The sequence below is a fragment of the Equus asinus genome, chromosome 5, assembly GCF_041296235.1.
Source record: "Equus asinus isolate D_3611 breed Donkey chromosome 5, EquAss-T2T_v2, whole genome shotgun sequence".
Classification (NCBI taxonomy): Eukaryota; Metazoa; Chordata; class Mammalia; order Perissodactyla; family Equidae; genus Equus; species Equus asinus.
Genome location: NC_091794.1, coordinates 64632346 through 64657630, shown reverse-complemented (window position 1 = coordinate 64657630; position 25285 = coordinate 64632346). Strand labels below are relative to the sequence as shown.

Genomic DNA, 25285 nt, shown 5'->3' with positions numbered 1-25285 from the left:
GAGAAGCCATCTAGTCCTGACCTTGTGTTTTTGGGGAGGTTTTGATTACTCTTTCAGTCTCTTCACTTGTGATTGATCTATTCAGATTCTCTATTTCTTCTTGATTCAATTTTGGGAGGTTGTATGAGTCTAAGAATTTGTCCATTTCTTCTAGGTTGTTCAATTTGTTGGCATATAGTTTTTGTAGTATTCTGTGGTAGCTGTTGTAATTTCTCCTCTTTCATTTTTAGTTTTATTTATATGAGGCTTCTTTTTTTCTTAGTCTGGCTAATGGTTTGTCAGTTTTGTTTATCTTCTCAAAGAACCAGTTTCATTGATCCTTTCTATTGTTTTTTTAGTCTCTATTTCATTCATTTCTGCTCTAATTTTTATTATTTCTCTCCTTCTACTGACTTTGGGCTTTGTTTCTTTTTCTTTTTCTAGTTCTGTTAGGTGTAGTTCAAGATTACTTCTTTGAGGTTTTTCTTTTTTATTGATATAGGCCTGTACAAATTTCTCTCTTAGGACTGCTTCTGCTGCATCCAATAAGAGTTGGTATGTTGTTTTTTCATTTTCATTTGTCTCCAGGTATTTTTTTTATTTCTCCTTTGATTTCTTCATTGATCCAATGGTTGTTCAGTAGTATGTTGTTTAGTCTTCACGTATTTGTGACTTTCCTGGCCTTTTTCTTGTAATTCATTTCTGGTTTCACAGCATTGTAGTTGGAAAAGATGCTTACTATTATTTTAATCTTCTTAAATTTATTGAGGCCTGCCTTGTTTCCCACATATGGTCTGTTTTTGAGAGTGTCCCATGTACCTTTAAGAAGAATGTGTATTTGCTGTTTTTGGATGGAATGTTCTATACATATCTGTTAAGTCAAGCTGGTCTACCATTTCATTTAGGCTACTGTTTCCTTGTTGACTTTCTATCTAGATGATTTATCCATTGATGTAAGTGGGGTGTTGAGGTCCCCTACTATTATTGTATTGCTGTCCATTTCTCCCTTTAAGTCTGTTAATAGTTGCTTTTTATACTTTGGTGCCCCTGTGTTAGATACATATATATTTATAAAGACATATTTAGTTTATGTCCTTGGTGGAATGTCCCTTTTATCATTATATATGGCCCCTCTTTGTCTCTCATTGTCTTTTTACCTTGACATTTGCTTTGTCTGATATAAATATGGGAACACCTGCATTCTTTCCTTGCCATTTGCTTGGAGTATCATCTTCCATCCCTTCACTGTGAGCCTGTGTTTTGTCTCTAGAACGTAGATGTGTTTCCTGAAGGCAGCATATTCTTGGGTCTTGGTTTTCTTTTTCCTCCCTAGAGCCCCAGTACATAGTTGTATATTCTAGTTGTAGGTCCATCTAGTTCTTCTATGTGAGCTGCCGCCACAGCATGGCTACTGACTGACGAGTGGTGTGGTTCCATGACTGGAAACCTAACGTGGACCACCAAAGCAGTGAGAGTGCTGAACTTTAACCACTAGCCCATCAGGGCTGGCTTGGGTCTTGATTTTTAATCCATCCAACCACTCTGTATTTTGACAGGAGAATTTGATTGAATTTACACTTAGAGTGATTATTGATATATGAGAGTTTAATATATTGATATATGAGAGCTTAATAATGTCATTTTATCTCTTGTTTTCTGGTTGTTTCTATGTCCATTGTTTATTTTCCCTTGTATTTCTGACTGCCATTTCAGTTTGGTGGTTTTATTTGATGGTTTTCTCAGTTTTCTTTTTACGTATGATTTGTGGCCCTGCTCTGATTTTTTTGTTTAGTGGTTACCATGAGGTTTGTGTGCAAAATCTCACAGATGAGGTAGTCCACTTTCTGTTCTTCTCTTCTATCCATTAGCTTAAGCAGGTTCCATCCCCTTGCTCTTCCCCTTCTGAGTTATTTTTGTCACAAATAGTTCTTTTCTGTATTGTGAATTTGCGACTACATTGAAGTGTTTATAGTTATTTTTGATACTTTCCTTCCCTTTGTATTTTATGTTATAATTGTTCACTAACCTAGTCTTATATAGAGCTACAATTTTCTGATTCTGTCTATTTATCTCCTTCCTCACAGTTTTGTGAACCTTTGCTTTTCAGTTTCAGGTGGGAGGACTCCTTTCACTATTTGTTGAAGGGAGGCCTAGTGGTGGTGAACTCCCTCAGTTTTTGTTTATCTGGGAAAGCTTTTATTTCTTCATTGTATCTGAAGGATAGTTTTGCTAGATAGAGTAAGTTTTTGTGTTTCAGAATTTTGAATATCATTCCATTCTCTCCTAGCCTGTAAGGTTTCTGCTAAGAAATCTGCTGAAATCCTGATATGGGTTCCTTTGTATATTATTTTCTTCTGCCTTGCTGCCCTTAATACTTTTTCTTTGTCATTGACTTTTCTAATTTCAATAGTTTATACCTTGGAGAAGGCCTTTTTGCATTGATGTAAGTAGGAGTTCTGTTGGCTTCATATACTTATAAGTGCAGTTCTTTCCGAGGTTTGGGAAGTTCTTAGCTATTATTTCTTTGAACAAGCTCTCTGCTCATTTCTCCCTGTCTTGTCCCTCTGGAGTACCTATAATCCTTATGTTGGTTTTCCTAATTAAGTTGGATATTTCTTGAAGAATTTCTTCACTTTTTTAAAATGCTTAGTTCTCTCTCTCCATCTGAAGCATCTCTATGTTTCTATCCTCTAAATCACTAATTATGTCCTCCATAATGTCAGCTCTGTTTTTTATGGATTCTAGATTTTTTTTTTTAAAGATTTTATTTTTTTTCCTTTTTCTCCCAAAGCCCCCTGGTACATAGTTGTGTATTTTTAGTTGTGGGTCCTTCTAGTCATGGCTTGTGGGATGCTGCCTCAGCATGGCTTGAGAGCAGTGCCATGTCCGTGCCCAGGATTCGAACCAGTGAAACCCTGGGTCATCAAGTGGAGCACATGAACTTAACCACTTGGCCACAGGGCCGGCCCCTAGATTATTTTTTATCTCATTAATTGTGTTCTTCATATCCATAATTTCTGTTTCGGCTTTTTTTTTGGAGTTTCAATCTCTTTGGTGACATGTCCTTTCTGCTCTTTTTTTTTTTAAATTTTTTATTGAGTTTATGATAGGTTACAATCTTGTGAAATTTCACTTGTATATTATTGTCTGTCAGTCGTGTTGTAGGTGCAACCCTTCACCCTTTGTACCCACCCCCTCCCCCCCCTTCCCCTGGTAACCACTAATCTGTTCTCTTTGTTCACAGGTTTAAAGTCGTCATATGAGTGGAGTCATACAGACATTGTCCTTTTCTATCTGGCTTATTTCACTTAACATAATTCCCTCAAGGTCCATCCATGTTGTTGCAAATGGGACGATTTTGTTCTTTTTTACAGCTGAGTAGTATTCCATTGTATATATATACCACATCTTCTTTCTCCAATCATCTGTTGATGGGCACTTAGGTTGCTTCCACATCTTGGTGATTGTAAACAATGCTGCAATAAACATTGGGGTGCATAGGACTTTTGGAATTGCTGACTTCAAGCTCTCTGGATAGATACCCAGTAGTGGAATAGCTGGATCATATGCTAGTTCTATTTTTAATTTTTTGAGGAATCTCCATACTGTTTTCCATAGTGGCTGCACTAGTTTGCATTCCCACCAGCAGTGTATGAGGGTTCCTTTTTCTCCACAACCTCTCCAACATTTGTTACTATTTGTTTTGGTTATTTTTGTCATTCTAATGGGTGTAAGGTGATATCTTAGTGTAGTTTTGATTTGCATTGCCCTGATGATCAGCGATGATGAGCATCTTTTCATGTGCCTATTCGCCATCCATGTATCTTCTTTGGAGAAATGTCTGTCCATGTCTCCTGCCCATTTTTTGACCGGGTTCTGTAATTTTTTGTTGTTGAGTTGTGTGAGTTCTTTATATATTGTGGATATTAAACCTTTGTCGGATGTATTACTTGCAAATATTTTTTCCCAGTTAGTGGGTTGTTTTTTTGTTTCAATCCTGTTTTCCCTTGCCTTGAAGAAGCTCTTTAATCTGATGAAGTCCCATTTGTGTATTCTTTCTATTGTTTCCCTTGTCTGAGAAGACATGGTGTCTGAAAAGATCCTTTTAATACTGATGTCAAAGAGTGTATTGCCTGTATTCTCTTCTAGAAGCCTTATGGTTTCAGATCTCAGCTTTAGGTTTTTGATCCATTTTGAGTTTATTTTGGTGAATGGTGAAAAAGAATGGTCAATTTTCATTCTTTTACATGTGGCTTTCCAGTTTTCCCAGCACCATTTGTTGAAAAGACTTTCTTTCCTCCATTGTATGCCCTCAGCTCCTTTGTCGAAGATTAGCTGTCCATAGATGTGTGGTTTTATTTCTGGGCTTTCAATTCTGTTCCATTGATCTGTGCACTGGTTTTTGTACCATTACCATGCTGTTTTGATTACTGTAGCTTTGTAGTATGTTTTGAAGTCAGGGATAGTGATGCCTCCAGCTGTGTTCTTTTTTCTTAGGATTGCTTTAGCAATTCAGGGTCTTTTGTTACCCCATATGAATTTTAGGATTCTGTGTTCTATTTCTGTAAAGAATGTCATTGGGATTCTGATTGGGATGGCGTTGAATCTGTAGATTGCTTTAGGTAGTATGGACATTTTAACTATGTTTATTCTTCCAATCCATGTGCATGGGATGTCTTTCCCTCTCTTTATGTCGTCATCCATTTCTTTCAGAAAAGCCTTGTAATTTTCATCGTATAGGTCTTTTACTTCCTTAGTTAAATTCACCCCGAGGTATTTTATTCTTTTTGTTGTGATTGTGAATGGTATTGTGTTCTTGAGTTCTTTTTCTGTTAGTTCGTTATTAGGGTATAGAAATACTACTGATTTATGTAAATTGATTTTATACTCTGCAACTTTGCTGTAGTTGTTGATTACTTCTAAAAGTTTTCCGATGGATTCTTTGGGGTTTTCTATATATAAGATCATGTCGTCTGCAAACAGCGAGAGTTTCACTTCTTCTGCCCTTATTTGGATTCCTTTTATTCCTTTTTCTTGCCTGATTGCTTTGGCCAGGACCTCCAGAACTATGTTAAATAAGAGTGGTGATAGACGGCATCCTTGACTCGTTCGTGTTTTCATGGGGATGGCACTCAGTTTTTGCCCATTGAGTATGATGTTGGCTATGGGTTTGTCATATATGGCCTTTATTATGTTGAGGTAGTTTCCTTCTATGCCCATTTTGTTCAGAGTTTTTATCATAAATGGCTGTTGGATCTTGTCAAATGCTTTCTCTGCATCTATTGAGATGATCATATGGTTTTTATTCCTCAGTTTGTTGATGAGGTGTATCATGTTGATTGATTTGTGGATGTTGAGCCATCCCCTGCGTCCCTGGTATGAATCCAACTTGATCATGATGTATGATCCTTTTGATGAATTGCTGTATTCGGGTTGCCATAATTTTGTTGAGAATTTTTGCATCTATGTTCATCAGTGATATTGACCTGTAGTTCTCCTTTTTCGTGCTCTCCTTGTCAGGTTTTGGTATCAGCGTGATGTTGGCCTTGTAGAATGTGTTAGGAAGTGTTCCATCCTCCCTAATCTTTTGGAATAGCTTGAAAAGGATAGGTATTAAATCCTCTATGAAAGTTTGGTAGAATTCTCCAGGAAAGCCATCTGGTCCTGGGGTTTTATTCTTTTGGATGCTTTTGATGGCTGTTTCAATCTCTTTCCTTGTGATTGGTCTGTTCAAATGGTCTGTTTCTTCTTGGGTGAGCTTTGGGAGATTGTAGGAGTCCAAGAATTTATCCATTTCCTCTAGGTTATCCATTGTGCTGGCATATAGTTTTTCGTAGTATTCTCTTACAATCCGTTGTATTTCTGCAGAGTCTGTTGTTATTTCTCCTCTTTCATTTCTGATTTTGTTTATTTGAGCTTTCTCTCTTTTTTTCTTTGTAAGTCTTGCTAGGAGTTTGTCAATTTTATTTATCTTCTCAAAGAACCAGCTCTTTGTTTCATGGATCCTTTCTACTGCCTTTTTTGTTTCAATAGCATTTATTTCTGCTCTGATTTTTATTATTTCTCTCCTTCTGCTGACTTTGGGCTTTGTTTGTTCTTTCTCTAATTCAGTTAGGTGTAGTTTAAGATTGCTGATTTGGGATTTTTCTTGTTTGTTAAGATGTGCCTGAATTGTGATGAATTTTCCTCTTAACACAGTTCTTGCTGCATCCCATATGAGTCAGTATGGCACGTTATCATTTTCATTTGCCTCCAGGTATTTTTTGAATTCTTCCTTAATTTCTTCAATGATGCATTGCTTGTTCAATAGCGTATTGTTTAGTCTCCACATCCTTGTGCCTTTTTCAGCTTTTTTCTTGTGATTAATTTCTAGCTTTACAGCAATATGATTGGAGAAGATGGTTGTTATTATTTTAATTTTTTTAAATTTGTAGAGGCTTGCCTTGTTTCCCAACATTTTGTCTATCCTTGAGAATGTTCCATGTGCACTTGAGAAGAATGTGTATTCTGCTGTTTTTGGATGAAGTGTTCTATATATGTCTATTAAGTCCAACTGTTTTAGCTTTTCGTTTAGCTCCACTGTTTCTATGTTGATTTTCTGTCTGGATGATCTGTCCATTGATGTGAGTGGGGTGTTGAGATCCCCTACTTTTATTGTGTTATTTTTGATATCTTCTTTTAGGTTTGTTAATAGTTGTTTTATGAACTTTGGTGCTCCTGTGTTGGGTGCATAGATATTTATAAGCGTTATTTGTTCTTGATGAAGTGTCCCGTTGATCATTACATATTGGCCCTCTGTGTCTCTCTTTACCTGCCTTATCCTGAAGTCTGTTTTGTCTGATGTAAGTATTGCGACACCTGCTTTCTTTTGTTTGCTATTAGCTTGGAGTATTTTCTTCCACCCCTTCACTCTGAGCCTGTGTTTCTCCTTGGAGGTGAGGTGTGTTTCCTGGAGGCAACAAATTGTTGGATCTTGTTCTTTAATGCATTTTCCCACTCTGTGTCTTTTTATTGGAGAGTTCAATCCATTTACATTGAGGGTGAGTATTGACGCACGAGGGCTTAATGCTGTCATTCTGTTGCTCGTTTTCTGGTTTTCCTGTGTTTCCTTTGTTTCTCGTCCTGTGTGTTTTGGTCTACCCATTGACTTCTGCAATTTCTTATGCTGGGTTTCTTAGAATTTTCCTTATTTATGTTTTGTGTCTCTGTTTTTTAGTTTAGTGGCTACCCTGAAGTTTGTATTCAGAATCTCATGTATAACATAGTCCATTTTCTGGTGGTCTCTTGCTTCCTTAGCCTAGACTGTTTCAGTCCCTTTCCTCCTCCCCTCCTAAATTATTATTTTCATCTCTTACTCCACCTTGTGTTGTGAGTTTGTGGTTAGAGTGATAAGATTGTCTCTGCTTTTGTGATTTCCTTCCCTTTATCGTAATGCTACAGTTGAATATTTGCTATCCTATTCAGATTCTATTTGTTTCCCTACTCTGTGTTTTGTGACCCCTTACTCCCTCTTTTTCTTTTTTCACATATGAGAGCCTTCTTGAGGATATCTTGTTTGTCTGGAAAAGATTAAATTTCTCCCTCATATCTGAAGGATATTTTTGCTGGATAGAGTATTCTTGGTTGAAGATTTTTATGCTTTAAAGTTTTGAATATGTCACTCCAATCTCTCCTAGCTTGTAAGGTTTCTGTAGAGAAATCCGCTGAAAGTGTGATGGGGGTTCCTTTGTAGGTTATTTTCTTCTGCCTTGCTGCCCTGAGTATTCTTTCTCTGTCCTTCGTTTTTGCCTTTTTTTACTACTATGTGCCTTGCAGTAGGTCTTTTTACAGTGACAAATCTAGGAGATCTGAAAGCTTCCTCCACACACATTTCTCTCTCAATCCCTAGATTTGGGAAGTTCTCTCCTATTATTATGTTGAGTACAGTTTCTGTTCCATTTTCCTTTTCCACGCCCTCAGGAATTCCGATGATTCTTAAGTTGCATTTTCTCATTGAGTCAGCTATTTCTCTGAGGTTTTCTTCAGTTTTTTTAATTCTTAGTTGTCTTTCTTCCTCTGTCTGGAGCCATTCAGCTTGTCCATCTTTGATTATGCTAATTTGCTCCTCTATGGTGTCTACACGGGCATTCAGGGAATCCGTATTCTGTTTTATCTGATCCATTGTATTTTTCATCTCTAGTATTTCTAATTGATTCTTCTTTATAATTTCAACCTCTTTTGTGAAGTAACTCCAGAACTCGTTGGCTTGTTTCTCTATATTTCCCTTTACCTCATTGAATATTTTGAGGATAGCTACTTTGAATTCCTCTTCACTTCGTTTAACCATTTCCAAGCCCTCAGGACCAACTTCTGTATTTTTATTGTTTTCCTTTTGGACTGGAGCTTTTATAAATTGCTGGATGGTAGAGGAGCGGTTTTTGCACGCTGCTATTATTCGGCTGCAATTACAGCCTGTCGCCACTAGATGGGGGTCGAGAGGCTTGTTTTGTGAGCCCTGTGCCTTCAGCCAAGATGGCAGTGCCCAGCTTGGTTTGGGGGTGGCGCGGCACTTTCACTCAGGCTGACCTGTTGGATCTGCTCTCCCTGGTCCCTGGCTTGCTGGGGTTGCCCCACCCGGAAGCTTTCCCCTGTTAGAGGGTTTTGCTGCACAGGCGGTGGGAGTCCTGGACATCCCCCACGCACGGCCCCTCCCCCGCTCATTCCCACACGCACTGCAGTGATCTCAGTCTCTAGGGGCAGGAGCGAAGTTCTCTCCTACCCCGTTCCAGCTCCTCCGAGGCCGGCTGCAGCCTCTCCGCCTTCCGTTTGGCTGCTGTGGGTCTCTGATGATTTCTGTTATTAGGATTGTTTTTTTGGTTGGAAAGCAGTTGCTCTTTTTGGTTGTACTTTGGAGGGGAGTGTGTCCCGGTTGAGCTCATGCTGCCATGTTGCAGACGTCCTCTGCTCTTTAATTTTATTCCTGATTTGATTGAACTGTCTTTCTGAGTTTCCTTGTAACTCAAGTTTCTTTATGATAATTATTTTCAATTCTCTGTCATTTAGATTGTAAGTTTCTGTGATGTCAGGACTGGTTTCTGAAGACTGGGCATTTGCCTTCTGCTCTGAGGTGTTAATGTAATTCTTCATGATGGTTGATGAAGTGATCCTTTGGCAGCACCTTTGTGATAGTATCAGTTTTCAGATTCCACCTGCCACCATTGGGGTTGGGGCTGGAGCTGTGTTTTCTTATCCTGCCCCCTCTACTGGAATTTTTGCTGGTAAGACTTCTCTGCACTTGTGCACTGGCTGCCACTCCTTGGCAGGTCACACATGCATGTACAGGTGGGACTTCTGTGCTCCACCAGCTTGTTGCTCTGGTGCAGGACCACTGCACTCAGCAAGGGACTGGCCGAGCTGGTGTGCTAGGTGGGAGGGGAGAGGTGCTTTCTTTTGCACACAGGCTGACTCTGCACTTGTGGGCCGCTTGGCTGGGCTGCTATCCTTGGTGGGGACTCCTTTGCGGGGGCTGAGCCGCACCACTCCTTGGGGAGTGTCCGCACAATTGGGGCCACCAGAGCCCTGTGGGCACTCCTGTGGGCCAGACTACAATCTCTGAAAGTGTTTGTGCAGGCCGTGCTGCACCCACCTCCTCTTACAGTCAAGTGGGCTGCTGTGTGAGGGCCTGCAACCTGAATCACTGCCACCAGGTAGGTGGAGGGGTGCACTCACCTATTTCCACTGCCTCTCGGGGATCCAGTCCAGCTACCTTCAGATGCATGGCCACACGAATCTTTCAGATGTCCTGTTGTACTGTGCTGGGAATCCTCTGCTGGTTAATGAATGTCCATTTACTTGTAACTTAGAGGGGAGAGGTGAAGGGAACAACTCACTCCACCGTGATGCTGATGTCACTCCTTGTGCATTCCATTTTTTTTAAAATCACTGTGAGAAGACAATGGGAGAGAGAACTCTAGTGCTATCCAGCTTGAACATCTTTCCCTCCCAAAAGACAGCAAAGCCCATTTCACTTGAAATTGAGCAGCAGAACAGCATCACAGTCAAATTACATAATGGTACCAAAGACAACAAAAGCATGCCATAAGTAGACAAGCACTGCAATCAAATAATTCAAGACAAGTTGGAGGATATTAAAAACATGACAAAAGCTGTGAAGTAATCAGATAAGTCAGAACTAGGAAAATTAAGAAATGAGGTGACTGGAGAAAGGGAGGTTTTTAAGAAGAGGTGACAGAACTCAGGAGGGAATTATAAAAAAGGGAAAATTGTTACAGAAGTGCAGACCAAGCTAGAAGGAATATAAGAGCAAATAAACACAATGGATAATGCCTTAAGATAAATAGAATGTGAAATGGAAGCAAGGAAATAGCTAAAGAGATCTAAAGTTTTGATAGAAAATGATAGATATAAAAGATCGCCAGAGAAAGATCCAAAGTGCATATAATAGGAATCTTCAGAGGAGAAGCCCAAAGCAATGAACACAACCAATACTAAAATCTGCCTTTCAAGAAAGATTTCCTTAAACATAAGAGATTTGAAATTTATATTGGAAAAGCGTACCAGATACCTAGGAAAATTGACCCAGATGGCTAATATGCAGATATGCTAATAAAAGAGTAGCAGTTTAAAGAAAAAGAGCGAAGTTCTGTGAGCATCCAAGAAAAAGACCAAGTCACTCACAAAGGGAAGAAAATCAGAATGTCATCAGACTTTGATAGCAGAACTTTATGCCAGAAAATGATAGGTTAACGTAGGATACTCAAAGACAGAATGAGTGAACCAAAGATTTTATGTCCAGCCATACTGACACTTAAGTATAAAGATCATAAGGAAACTGGTTTAAAGATGCAAGAACTCAAGGAATGTTGTTCCCATGAGTGTCTTGAAGAGTCTACTGGAGAATTACCTTGGGATTAACAATATGACTAGGGACATAGTGAAATAAATACTGATTGTGAGCATTAGGTATATATTTATCTGTAAAACTAAGACAAAATGATGTCAATGAGTGTTACAGTATAGTATGTATTGGTTATAGGCACCAACCTTGCAAAAATGGGAGGAGAATGAGAAAGTATATGAAAACTAGAATAAACTTTCTGGTTGCCTTATAGGTCTTAACTGGGAATGGAAGAATATTACTTAAAATCAGATATAAGGAGGGGCTGGTGCAGTAGCGTAGCAGTTAAGTTCGTGCTCCACTTTAGTGGCCTGGGGTTCGCAGGTAAGGATCCCAGGCATGGACCTACGTACTGCTTGTCAAGCCATGCTGTGGCGGCATCCCACCTATAAAGTAGAGGAAGATGGGCACAGATGTTAGCTCAGGGTCAGTCTTCCTCAGCAAAGAGGAGGATTGGCAGCAGATGTTAGCTCAGGGCTAATCTTCCTCAAAAAGAAAAATCAGATATAGGGAAAAGGAGAGGGGAAGGATATCTCCTGATTTTCATTTTCCTTGTAGCGGACCACCAGTAGAAAAATATCCAAAAAGGTGGTATGGGGATAAGGGTATTTTTATAAAAGTAATTAGTGTAAAGATAGTTATTAGATTAAGTTTAAAAACCTTCCTGAATACTAAAATATATTACCAAAAAGAGAGAAAATAGAACATATATGAAAGGCTACATGAATGCCACAAACATATTGGTCATACTATCAATGGCTATAAAAGAATATGTATATCCATGTACTACAATAGATAACGTCTGCAACATATTGTTAGACATGTTTGTATCACTGCTCCTACCCCTTTCTTAGGTAAATGCTGGTGCCTACACACACACACACACACACACACACACTTATATTGAAGAAACATGTAAGGATAAAACGTGAAGTAAAAAGTAGTTATCTCTATGAGGAAGGAGAGAATGGGAAGAGGGAAAAGGGATAGAAGTTAGACTTCCGTGACCATACCATGTTTTACATATTATTTTGGTAAATTTAACTTTGGAACCAGGTAAATATTTTATATAATTATAAAACAAAATTAAATTTTTAGAAAGCAATTCCTAAAACTCAAAAGTAAGTGAAACAAATGAGCCTAGGGTGCATTTGTTCCTGTTTGTACACCTCCTCAGAGAGGAGCTGTTCCAAAGGATGTCAAGTGATCTGACTGTCTGGCTCATGGTGGGGACTCCACACACAATTACCCTGCCACTGTGGAAAACAGTTTGGCAGTTCTTAAAAATGTTAAACATGGAGTTAGCATAGACCCAGCAATTCTACTCCTAGGTCCTACACACTCCTACATACTTCCACTCCTACATACTCCTAGGTGTGTACCCAAGAGAAATGAGAACATGTCCCCACAAAAACCTGTATGCAAATGTTCACAGCAGCATTATTCGTAATAGCCAAAAAGCTGAATATCCAAAAGCCCATCAAATGATGAATGGAGAACTAAAATATGTTATGTCCATACAATGCAATATTATTCGGCAATGAAAAGGAATGAAGTACTGCACATGTATAAACCTTGAAAACATTAGTGAAAGAAGCTAAGTGAAAGAAGCCAGTCACAAAAGGCTGCATAATGTATTAGTCTATGAAGTGGCCAGAATAGAAAGTGAAAGTAGATTAGTGGTTAGCAGGAGCTGGGGGTAGGGGGAATGGGCGTGACTTCTAGTGGGTATGGGTTTCTTTATGTGGTGATAAAAATGTTCTGAAATTAGAGAGTGGTAATGGTTGCACAACTCTGACTACACTAAAAACCACAGAATTCTAAACTTTAAAAGGGTGAATTTGTAATATGCAAAATATATCTCAATAAAATTGTCATTTTAAAAAAGGGAGTGGGTTTAAGAGCAAAAGGATGAAAAAAGTTTTAATTCTTTTGTAACTATTTGTGGTGTTGGTATTGTTATTCTGCATATTTATATTGATGCTCTTAAGAACCGGGACTTTGGGCTAGGTGAAAGGAGACACTGAGGTAAGAGTGGTAAGGGTGAATAGAAATCCTGTAGTTCCTGAATTTCAACTGGAAGTGTCAGTTTGAGGTCATAAAAAAATTTCCTAGTTCTGTCCATTAAAAAGGCCTACAAAAGCAATGATCAACCAAGTAACAGTGAACACTCCTAGCTCTTTTGGGTTTTCTCTCAATACCATTTTCCACATTTCTGTAAAATGAACCAAAGATACAGAAGAAAAGGCTGATGCCAAATGTGGTCAGGAAATATAAAATATGCATCTGGAACATTTTGTCGTACTAAAAACAAGGGAAGTGATTATAGGGGAGGAAGAAATATTCCTCTGCCCTCTGGCTGGTCTAAGAATTCAAGTGACATGAGACAGATTAACAGGAGAAAGTCAAACAAGTTTAATAACGTGAACATGGAGAAACCCAGGAAAACTGAGGAACTCACCAAAATCACTGAAGCCACCACCTTGAATACCATCTTCAGCTAAAGACAAAGGAGGATGTCATGGGTACTGGTTTGGGACTTAAAAGGGGAGGAAGGCAATTCACATGGAGATGGAAAAGTGAATGTTTGATACAGAAATGTTTGCCATGCCTTGCAGAGACAACAGGGCATGGAGAGGACTTTGATCAAATTTGCTGGGTTCCTCCTTGTCTACCACCGCAGTTCGTTTTATATTATGGTTATCTGTGGTGAGAGCGCCTTCCTGGAGCAGACCTTCTATCTTAAATTCTTTGACTGTTAGGGGGAAGGTCAAAGTTTCTTCCTGTGTCTTTTGCTCTTAAAAAATAATCAAGCCAAAGAGACACATTTTGGGGTGGCAAATGCTGCTTCTCAACATGGCCAAAGACTACTACACTCTGTCAAAAAGACTGGAGAACAAACTTGAAGGGGTCCCACACAGACTTTTTTTTTTTAATTTTTATTGAGATTATGATAGTTTACAACCTTGTGGAATTTCAGTTGTACATTATTGTTTGCCAGTCGTAGGTGCACCACTTCACCCTTTGTGCCCACCCCCCAAACCCCCTTTCCCCTGGTAGCCACTAATCTGTTCTCTTTGTCCACATGTTTAGCCTCCACCTATGAGTGGAGTCATACAGAGTTCGTCTTTCTATGTCTGGCTTATTTCACTTAACATAATACCCTCAAGGTCCATCCATGTTGTTGTGAATGGGACGATTTTATCCTTTTTTACGGCTGAGTAGTATTCCATTGTATGTATATATCCAATCATCAGTTGATGGACACTTAGGTTGCTTCCATGTGTTGGCTATTGTAAATAATGCTGCAGTGAACATAGGGGTGCATGGGACTTTTGGAATTGCTGATTTCAGGTTCTTTGGATAGATACCCAGTAGTGGGATGGCTGGGTCATATGGTATTTCTATTTTTAATTTTTTGAGAAATCTCCATACTGTTTTCCATAGTGGCTGCACCAGTTTGCATTCCCACCAGCAGTGTATGAGGGTTCCTTTTTCTCCACAACCTCTCCAACATTTGTTACTTTTTGTTTTGGTTATTTTTGTCATTCTAATGGGTGTAAGGTGATATCTTAGTGTAGTTTTGATTTGCATTTTCCTGATGATCGGCGATGATGAGCATCTTTTCATGTGCCTATTGGCCATCCATATACCTTCTTTGGAGAAATGTCTGTTTATGTCCCCTGCCCATTTTTTGATTGGGTTGTCTGATTTTTGCTTAGGTTGTGTGAGTTCTTTATATATTATGGAGATTAACCCTTTGTTGGATATATGACTTGCAAATATTTTTTCCCAATTGGTGGGTTGTTTTTTTGTTTCAATACTCTTTTCCCTTGCCTTAAAGAAGCTCTTTAGTCTGATGAAGTCCCATTTGTGTATTCTTTCTATTGTTTACCTCATCTAAGGAGTTAATGGTGTCCGAAAAGATCCTTTTGATACTGATGTCAAAGAGTGTACTGCCTGTATTCTCTTCTAGAAGACTTATTGTTTCAGGTCTAATCTTTAGGTCTTTGATCCATTTTGAGTTTATTTTTGCGAATGGTGAAAAAGATTGGTCAATTTTCATTCTTTTACATGTGGCTGTCCAGTTTCCTCAGCACCATTTGTTGAAGAGACCTTCTTTTCTCCATTCTATGCCCTCAGTTCATTTGTCCAAGATTAGCTGTCCATAGATGTGTGGTTTTATTTCTGGGCTTTCAGTTCTGTTCCATTCATCTTTGTGCCTGTTTTTGTACCAGTACCATGCTGTTTTGATTACTATAGCTTTGTAGTATGTTTTGAAGTCAGGGATTGTGATGCCTCCAGCTTTGTTCTTTTTTCATAGGATTGCTTTAGCAATTCAGGGTCTTTTGTTGTCCCATTTGGATTTTAGGATTCTTTGTTCTATTTCTGTAAAGAATGTCATTGGGATTCTGATTGGGATTGCATTGAATCTGTAGATTGCTTTAGGTAGTATGGACATTTTAACTATGTTTATTCTTCCAATCCATGTACATGAAATGTCTTTCTATCTCCTACTGTCATCATCAATTTCTTTCAGGAAAGTCTTGTAGTTTTCGTTGTATAGCTTGTATACTTGTTATATAACTTGTGTGTGTGTGTGTGTGTGTGTGTGTATACTTGTATAACTATATATATAGTTGTATAACTTGCTTATATATATATATATATATGTATATATATATACTTGTATGACGTGCTTAGTTAAATTCACCCCAAGATATTTTATTCTTTTTGTTGCAATTTTGAATGCTATTGCCCACACAGACTTTTTTAAACCTAAGCTCAATACCAGTGTTAAACCTAAAAACAATTAACAATAATTCCTTAATATTATCAAGTATCCAGTCACTGTTCAAATTTTTCCACTTGTATTTTTTTTGCAGTTTGTTGGAATTAAGATGCAAATAAGGTACAGTCATTGTGATTGGTGGATAAGTCTCTTAGCTCTCCTTTGATCTGTAAGTTTCCCTTCCACTTCTTTTTTCCCCTTGCGGTTTTCTGTAGTTGAAGAAACTGGGTTGTGTCCTGAAGTTGCCCACAGTCTGGATTCTGCCATCTACATTCTCATGGTGTCATGTAACATGTTGCTCTGTCCACTTTGTTTCCTGTAAATTGGTAGTTAGATCTAGAGCCTTGATCAGATTCGAGTTTGATTTTTGTTGGCGAGAAAACTTCACAGGTGATGTTGTATACTTCCAGCAGGAAGTGTTTAGTTTCTGATTGTCTCTTGTTTTCTGCTGCTAGCAAGTGATGATCATTGCCTGGGTCCACTCATTCACTTACAGGTGCAAAATGGTAATATTCGAATCCTTCTTTCTTCACTTACTAACTGCAATGGTGCTACAAAAAAGAAACAGCTCCTCCACTGTGGTTACCCTGGGGTATAGTTCTTATATCAAAGGCAGGATAAATTCTTGATTACTTCCCTTTAATTATTAGTTTTCAAAAATATAAATTTGAACAGTGACTGGATACTTGATGATATTAAGGAATTGTTGTTAATGGTATTGAGGTTGGTTAAAAAAAGTCTTTGTCGGGCTGGCCAGGTGGTGCAGTGGTGAAGTTTGCACTTTCTGCTTCGGCGTCCTGGGGCTCGCTGGTTCAGATCCCGGGTGTGGACCTATGCACTGCTTATCAAGCCATGCTGTGGCAGGTGTCCCACATATAAAGCAGAAGAAGATGGGCATAGATGTTAGCTCAGAGCCAGTCTTCCTTAACAAAAAGAAGAGGATTGGTGGCAGATTTTAGCTCAGGGCCAATCTTCTTCAGCAAAAATAGAAGGATTGGCAGCAGATGTTAGCTTAGTGCTAATCGTCCTCAAAAGAAAACAAAGTTAGATGCATTGGCAAGGCATTAACAGTGAGCCAGCTGCTAATGACAGTGTTAAAGCAAATCACAGATTTTGTGTTTCTCTTAGAACAGTGGCTCTACGTTACAATCACCTAGATACCTTTTAAAATCATACCCAGACCTCACCCCAAGAATTCTGGATTTAATTAGTTGAATTCCTGGATTTTGATATTTATTTTAAATCTTCCCAGATGATTGTAAGGTGCAACCTGAGTTGAGAACCATTGTCCTAACTTTACAGTGCTCAAAAATCTCCCGAAGAGCTCATTAACAGTTTCCTGGCCCTTACCCCACATAGGGTCAGATTCAATAGGATGGGGTGCCTATTAATTTGCATTTCTAACCAGATCGCAGATGATAGAGATGCTTCTGGCCTGAGCACATTTTGAGTAACACTATCTCAAAGTAAGGGATAGTATGGTTATGGATAGAGATAAGCATAAGTGAGAGGGATATTTAAAAATTTATCTTCAGGAGGATTCTTACTGCTCATACATACCCCTAAATCACTTCCAAGGAGGCTGTCTCCTTTCTTTATAGAAGTTAGAGATACAAACGTGAATCCAGTATTCCATGGCACATTTGGGGAAGAGAAGAGGCTTAGAGTGTCAAAAGTCTCTTTAAAAGCACAAATGATAAATGATTTGATAATGATACGATGATAAATAGATCTTTTTGACTTACCAATAAAAATTATTAAACTTACTGATTGGACAAAACATAACCCTGTCACCCCAAATTTAGTAACTTACCCCATCTCTGATGATTTGCTTGTGCTTGTATTTTTTTTATTACTAGAGTGATCTAAAAGAGAGAGAAATCACTTCTTAATTGAAAAAAAAAGTAAGAATTTAATATAACTTGGGCATCATAATACTGTTACATTCTTTGAAATTTAGTTTTAGGCATAAGTTGCATGTTGCACATTTTTTATTGTTGGTTCATGTGGACTGTGAAAGAAATCAGGGGAATATAGAGTAATGATAATATTATCTAAGCATTTCTTAACATTTTCTCTTCTTAGTTAGGATCAGGCATTCATGAGTGCTTAGATAAATATTTCTATGTTTAATTTTGGTAAGATGTTTCTTTCTAGCTGATTTGGTTCTTTGGATATTTTCAAATCATACTTTAAATAGTTTTAAAATATGAATCTATGGTTTTAAAATAAGATCACTGTTTCATCTACATCATGAGAATAGACTAGATTCAGAAAGAGATGTGCCATCAGCCTGGTCCAAGCCATTTAGTATTATATGTTAACAAGTCTCATTTGTCCATGCCAACCACTTTTAATCTTTATGTAAAATAGTAGTCATGTATATAACTCTCTTTTGTTAAACACAAATGAGTTAGTTTCATTTTATTGCCAGGAGCACATTATTTATATCCTTGAAGTTCCTAGTTTTTTATACTTACTTTTAAAAAGATAACCTCAAGTATTTTATATATTCCTATTTTGAACTTTTTCTTCTCAGTTTCAGAAAGTGAAGTTTCTAATATTTTCATGCTGCTGATGAAGCAAAGCGTATGGTTTGTTCATTACCTCCTCCTTGATAACTTTATTACAGGGCCTTTTCCTTCAGCAACAGTTAGCGGTGTGACGGGGGGTGGGAGGAGGTTGAAAAAAGTGTCAGTGAGTAGAAGAGTCGTTTAGCATTTTTGTTGTATATATGAACTTTTATTGGGAACTTAAAGGTCTTCTTAAATTTAAAGTCAATTAGTGAATCCTTTTTACATTTTTTCCAAATTTTTGTCAGTAGGCCCACGGCTAATACTGAATATTTTTTTAAAATAATAATGTAGAACAAAAATAAATACCCACCCAAGAGCAACAAAACAGTCAACAAAAAATACCTCAAGACTTAATTTGACGATAGGCTGTAGGTTGGAAGAATGGAAAGAGGATATATATAAATTTAGTAAAATAAGTAAATCATCCTTCTAGCAAATACATATGTTGCATCTGAAAAATGAAAGAAAATACGTATGACACCATCTTTCAAAAGTTTGTTTTTTCCTTACTGTCTTATTCACACACACACATACATGTACACACAAGAATCTCTCTTATACCAATTGATGCTTATTGATATCTCTAGATAACTTTCTCAAACAGATGGATTCTAGAAGAGGTTATTCATACTGCACTATGTAGGAAAAAAAAGAAAAAAGATCCATTACCTATACTTTCATGATTTAAAATATGTATCAGCGAAGTTTCAGTTACATTGTGTTTAGTTTCAGTTTTTAGTGACGTTATTGAAATATTGTAATCAAATTTTTACATGTGGGTATTGTAGAGATCCTTAAGAATTAATGGTAAGATGGCTTTGTTTTTTTCTGCAAATTCTTTGTACTTTATTTACCCATTCAGTATTATTACTTTAAATTAGTAGTGTGAATCAAAACGGTGTGAGTGTTTTGCATTTCTTGAGAGATTTCACATACTTTTGTTATGTTATTCTACTGTTTGCTTTAAAAATTACATCTGTGTCTTCTGTTCAGTACACTATAATTTTATTAAGAAAAATATTTCTTAATAATTCTAGAGTAAAGACATGTTCTTTTAAAAATTCTCTTAATATAACATACACTCAATTTAAAACCTTTAAAAATGTTTTTAATGAATCCATTTTTCTCTTGTCCTTTCTTCCCTAGTGGTCCTATGCTTTAGAGAAGCCCAGCACTGGCAGCATCTTTAACATTGCCTGGTCGGTTGACGGCACTCAGATCGCCGGAGCCTGCGGAAATGGACATGTTGTTTTTGCACACGTGGTGGAGCAGCGCTGGGAGTGGAAGAATTTTCAAGTAACATTAACTAAAAGAAGGACCATGCAGGTATGATTATGTCCCATGGTTGATTAAACCTGCTTCTTTTCACATTAGTTCACTATGCAGATTATGGAATCATCTTCATTAATTATATTGAAATCAAGTTTGTAAAAATTCAGTCATATAAGACATATCTCAACTATACCTGATTAGTGACTTTTTCATGACGTAGCATAAGAACCTTTCCCTGATACAGAACCTGAGTTCCCACGGCTACTGCAGGTGTGGGTTGAGGCAGGAATAGTAAAGCTTGAAGCGTTTAGGGAGTAGGTGGATCAGATGAGTAAGGAGGGAAGAAGCCATGACAATTTAAATCCTGCAGCTGACTCCGGGGCAGACCTGACCTGCCAGTCACTGTCGGGGCTACATTATTTTATTTATATTTATAATTGTATGAGTTTATTGAACGCGATTAAAAAATGTTTTTTCCTTTTAAGAGTTACCTAAGCCAAGCCAAAGTGGGAGAATGGTAGGACATTCTTATTGGGCGTTAGGAAGAAAAACAGGTACTCTAGGAGTAAAATACTTTGTAGATTAAGACAGGAAGGTGGTGTGGGCTGGCCCCATGGCCAAGTGGTTAAGTTCTTGTGCTCTGCTTCGGGGCCCGGAGTTCGCCAGTTTGGATCATGTGCACAGAGCTACACACCCCTCATCAAGCCATGCTGTGGTGGCATCCCACATGGAGGAACTGGAAGGACTTGCAACAAGGATATACAACTATGCGCTGGGGCTTTGGGGAGGGAAAAAAGAAGACTGGCAACAGATGTTCCCTTAGGGCCAATCTTCATCACCAAAAAAAGCATTAAAAAAAAAAAGAAGTGTATTCTATTAAAAAAAAAAGACAGGAAGGTTGAGAGTGGTAATGGGAGGTGGGGGGGCCAATATTTTACAAGTCAGAGAACATCAGTGGGAAGGGTTATTTATTCAACTGTAAGCTTCTTAAGGGCACTGTACTATATTTCACTCATCTTTATTTCCCCTATAGGGCCTAGCCCAGTGCCTTACATGTAATAAGCACTCAACAAATATTTTAAAAGTTAGTTGATGAAAAGTAGGAGGAGGAGGCCAAAGAAAGTATGCCAGTGGCAAACCTTCTTCCAAAGAAAAGGGAACCCTACCCTTTTCCTCTTCTTCCTCTTGTCTGTATCAGTTGCCTCTAGCTTTGATATTCAGAATTCAGATTATTATAATTACTATAAAAAATTTTTTTTAAAGATGGGCACCTGAACTAACATCTCTTGCCAATCTTCTTTACTTTTCTTCTCCCCAAAGCCCCCCAATACATAGTTGTATATTTTAGTTGTAGGTCCTTCTGGTTGTGCTATGTGGGATGCCACCTGAGCATGGCTTGATGAGCAGTACCATGTCCGCACCCGGGATCCAAACTGGTGAAACCCTGGGCCACTGAAGTGGAGTGCATGAACTTAACAACTCAGCCATGGAGCTGGCTCCTACTATAAAAATTTGGAAGCATATATCTTATGAATTCTTGGACGGGTCTATTCAGATATCTTTAGCCTAAGTATCCAGATTTTCTAATTTGGATAATATGGTCAATAGATTCATAATAATTAGTTACATTCTAATTTTTCTTTGTTCTGTTTACTTATTTTTAAATTTTTAAACTTTTCACTATGGAGAATTTAAAACATACACAAAAGTAGACAGAATAGTATGATGAATCTCTATGTACTCATCACCCAGCCTCAACATCCATCAGCCCATGATCAAGCCTGCCCCATCCACGTCCATATCTACTTACCCACTTCCCCAACAACCATCAGCCCATGATCAAGCCTGCCCCATCCGCGTCCATAGCTACTTACACCCTTCCCCAACTATTTTGAAGCAAATTCAAATATCATATTTCATCTGTAAAAGTTTTCAGTGTGTACAGCTAAAAGATAAGGACTCTTTTTAACATAACCGTAGTACCATTATCATACCTTAAAAATAATAATAATTTAATATTATCAAATATCTAGGAAGTATTCGAATTTTCAATTGTTTCCTACGTCACATTTTTAAAAGTTTGTTTGAATCAGGATTCAGAATGGTTTACATGTTGTTATTGGTTGATAAGTCTTTAAGTCTCTTTTTGTCTGTAGCTTCCCCTTCCATCTCTATTTTTACCCCCTGTACTTTATTTGTTGATGAAACCAAACTGCTTGTCCAGCACAGTTTCCCACAGTCTGAACCTGGCTGATTGTGTCCTCATGGTGTGGTTTGACATACTACTCTGTCTTCTGTATTTCCTGCAAATTAATGGTTGGATTTAGGTGATGGTGTAAATATATATTTCTGTTAACTAACCTGGAAACCAAAACGTTATTATAGTATTGTGTCTATCACAAAGAATGTATTGTGAGTTCTAATCACCTAATTTGGGGACACAATTATTTTATTCATATAGTGCCTGGGGGTTAGCTAATATAGTATTGCTCAAATAAGTTCTAGCCTTAATTTCAAAAATGCCCTAAGATAAGAATATGTCTAGAAAGAGTTTTTCTTTCATAATAAAAAGACATCATCCTAGAGATTAGAGGATTTTTACATGAGATAAGATGAACAGTGGAGGTTTTTAAATGGATTATCAAATGCAAATTGCCTTTTACTTAAAATAATGTTTGTAAATAATCTTTCAAAGTTTTAGAACTAGAAGACTAATATTTTAATTTTTTTAAGGAGTTCTACTCTCTCAGTCATTATAAAACATTTGTATTGCATTTTTGCTCAGTTGGGCCCATTCAGTGTTTTTTCTTAGAATACTATCATTTCCCCATTCAATAGATATTTATAGAGTGATGCCTACTTGCCAGGCCTTGGGCTAGGCAATGGGAAATAGAGCTGTGAATAAGACGATTTGGTCTCTGTTCTTATGGGACCTCCTAGATTAGTATGTTCAGAATCTTTTGTTTTTGTCCTTTTTTTTCATAAATTTATCTCAAATTGATTTAAAGTAAACAATGAAGAAAAGAAGAAATTTATTGGTTCATGAGAAGTCAAGAGATAGACCGACTTTAGGCATTGTTGGATTCAGAGGCTTAAATAATGTCAACAGGACTTCATCACTTTCTCATCCATCCTTGACTCTCCTTTTCTCTGTGTTGGCTTTGTTTTCACAAAGGCTCCTCTCTTTTGTGGCCTTGGTAGCTCCAGGCTTACATTCTGCCAACTCAAGTCCAACAGAAAGAGTACTTTTCCCTGCCTTATAATTCCAGCAGAATTCTCAGCATTGGATCTCATGTGCCGAGTCTAGGTAAAGTGTATTTAGTTGGGAGATAGAGGGAAGGATGAGTCAACCCCATGTAAACCACTTAGTCACTGAGAATAATGTGGGGAATGGTTCTCCAAAGGAAAACCAAGACATATTTACCAGAAAGGATAGTGTTTGATTCTGGGCAGGCAAAAACCAACAGATACCCTCTGTGGTCTGTCCTTTGGCTGTTCACCAGCCATCCTGTTTAGTTATCTATTGCTGCATCATGAATAACCTCAAACTTAGTGGCTTAAAACAGCAGCGTTTATTCTCTCTCAGTTTCTGGCATGAGGAATCCAGGCATGGCTCCCAAGCTTTCTGGCTCTGAGTCTCTCACAAGGCTACAGGTTAAGGTGTTGGCCAGGGCCTTAGTCACACCTGAAGGCCACTCAGGAAGGATCTGTTTCCAAGCTCAATGGCGTGGTTGTGGGTAGGTTCCATTTATCAAGGCCTGTTGAACTGAGGGCCTCAGTTTCTTATTGACTGTTGACTGGAAGCTGCCCCCAGTTCCTTGTAGCTAGCCTCTCCACAGGGCAGCTCACAACTTGGCAGCTTGCTTTATCAGGGCAAACAAGTGAGAAGGACCAGAGAGAGTGCAAGCAAGATGTAAGTCACACTTTTTTATAACCTGAACTCAGTGGCATCTCAGCACTTTTGCCATATTCTATTCATGAGAAGCAAGCTACTAGGGCCAGTCCACACACAAGTGGAGAGACTGACACAAGGGTGTGAATACCAGGAGGCGAGGATCCCTGAGAGCTGTCTTACAAGCTACCTACCGCACATACTTAACCCTTATTCATATATGGATAATTCAGAAAAGCACTACTTAACTAATGTAGCCATTCCATGTGTGATTGAAAATAAACCCATTCCCCTCACTAAAAGAAGATACTCTAGACTCGTCCAGTTATTCCATCCACCTCCAAATTTCTGGTCTGGAAAACTGTAAATAAATGTGAATTTCAATTATTCTCCTCCTCTTCCCCTTCCCATATTCCCAATTTACAATGATGTAGGGAGAACAGGACAGCTGCAATGAAAACAACATGCAGTGATTACCGGGTCCACAGCTAAATTCCAGCTGGCCAGGGATCTCCCAGGAACTCTTTTTATCAGCAGTAGAATTAGTTGCTTGGTTAATTTGGCAACTCTAATTTGCCTTTCTGGGAATATCTCCCACTTGGGAGGACTACCTTTCTGGGGACTGGACATTTGAGCAGCCCACTTAATTTTGTTGTGAGTTGGGGTCACAGATTGCCATGGGGACTGAACAATCACAACTCTTTTTTTATAGAGTTCATAATAGTTTAGAACATTGTGAAATTTCAGTTGTACGTTATTATTCGTCTGCTACCGCATAAGTGCTCCCCTTCACCCCTTTTGCCCCCTCCTGACACCCCCTCTCCCTGGTAACCACTGAATTGTTCTCTTTGTTGTATGTTTGTTTATCTTACACATGTAAGTGAAGTCATATGGTGTTTTGAACATTCACAACTTTTTGTTTACCTGTGTTAGAGTTTTACAGTTTCTTTAGAAATTTACTAGTCTGTCGGTTGATTTGCATTTCCTTAACTCAGAAACCAGAGATTGTGTTGAGTCCTAATTGTTAAATCTAGACCTTGACCTGGCAGTTGCTACCTGGCAACAGGCTTTATTGCCCTCCTTCTCCCTGGACCTCAGCTTTTGTGCGACACAATAACCTGGAGTGGGAAGTTCTCTTAATCTGTCCCTTGCCTCCAGGCTGAATCCCAGGGGGTGATTCTTTCTAAAATGGGTAGTTGATGTCTTTGTTAGGGATAAGTGCTGGAAGGGAGAGGGGACAAGTGGAGGGATGAGGCAGGTCTCAGGCCTCAAGTTTGCCTTTTTCTCTTTCCTACCACTCTCATTGAGTGTGGGGCACAGTTTTGGCTTTTAATAGTTGCCATAGTTCAAGATAATTCAGTTCATAGTCACTTTATCTCCTGTAAAGATAAGAGTTAATAATAGAGTGATTTTGAGGCTTAAATGAGATAATGTATGTAAAACAAAAATAAATGGTAACTATTGCTATAATTATATCTATGTATAGTATTAAATGAGTATTTTAGAAATGTGGAAACAACTTTTGGACTTACGTCAATCTGAGGAGTCTAAATACTGTGGTCAGGTAGAAGTATCAGGTAATACAAGTATCAAGAGCCTACTCCTGGAGCTGCCCTGAATTGAACAGAGTAAATGGGACATTTTAAAATTCAGCATAGGCCACTTCTAATGTGGGATTTGCCATAGTTTTGAAATTATAACAACAATTATCAGAGTATCTTTCGTTTTGTTATTATGGCTGGGATGTTTTATTCCTGTTTAGTTCTGATGTTGCAGATTCACTAAAAAGAGAATTCTCCTGTAAACAAAAATAATCTGTAACCAATCTATCAGTGAAAATTTGGGTGAGTTTAGTGAGCTAAAATCTGAGGACCATG

The 25285-nt window shown here is 38.2% G+C and overlaps 1 protein-coding gene across 4 annotated transcripts in view; it reads left to right on the top strand.

Moving 5' to 3' along the window:
- Nucleotides 1-25285, top strand: part of IFT80 (intraflagellar transport 80) — a 141572-nt gene that overhangs the window by 69307 nt on the left and 46980 nt on the right. For all 4 annotated transcript variants that reach the window (XM_070509760.1, XM_014862760.3, XM_070509759.1 and 1 more), the window contains one exon: nucleotides 19391-19570. In XM_070509760.1, the coding sequence (XP_070365861.1) occupies nucleotides 19391-19570 (180 nt within the window). The remainder of the gene's footprint in view (nucleotides 1-19390; nucleotides 19571-25285) is intronic.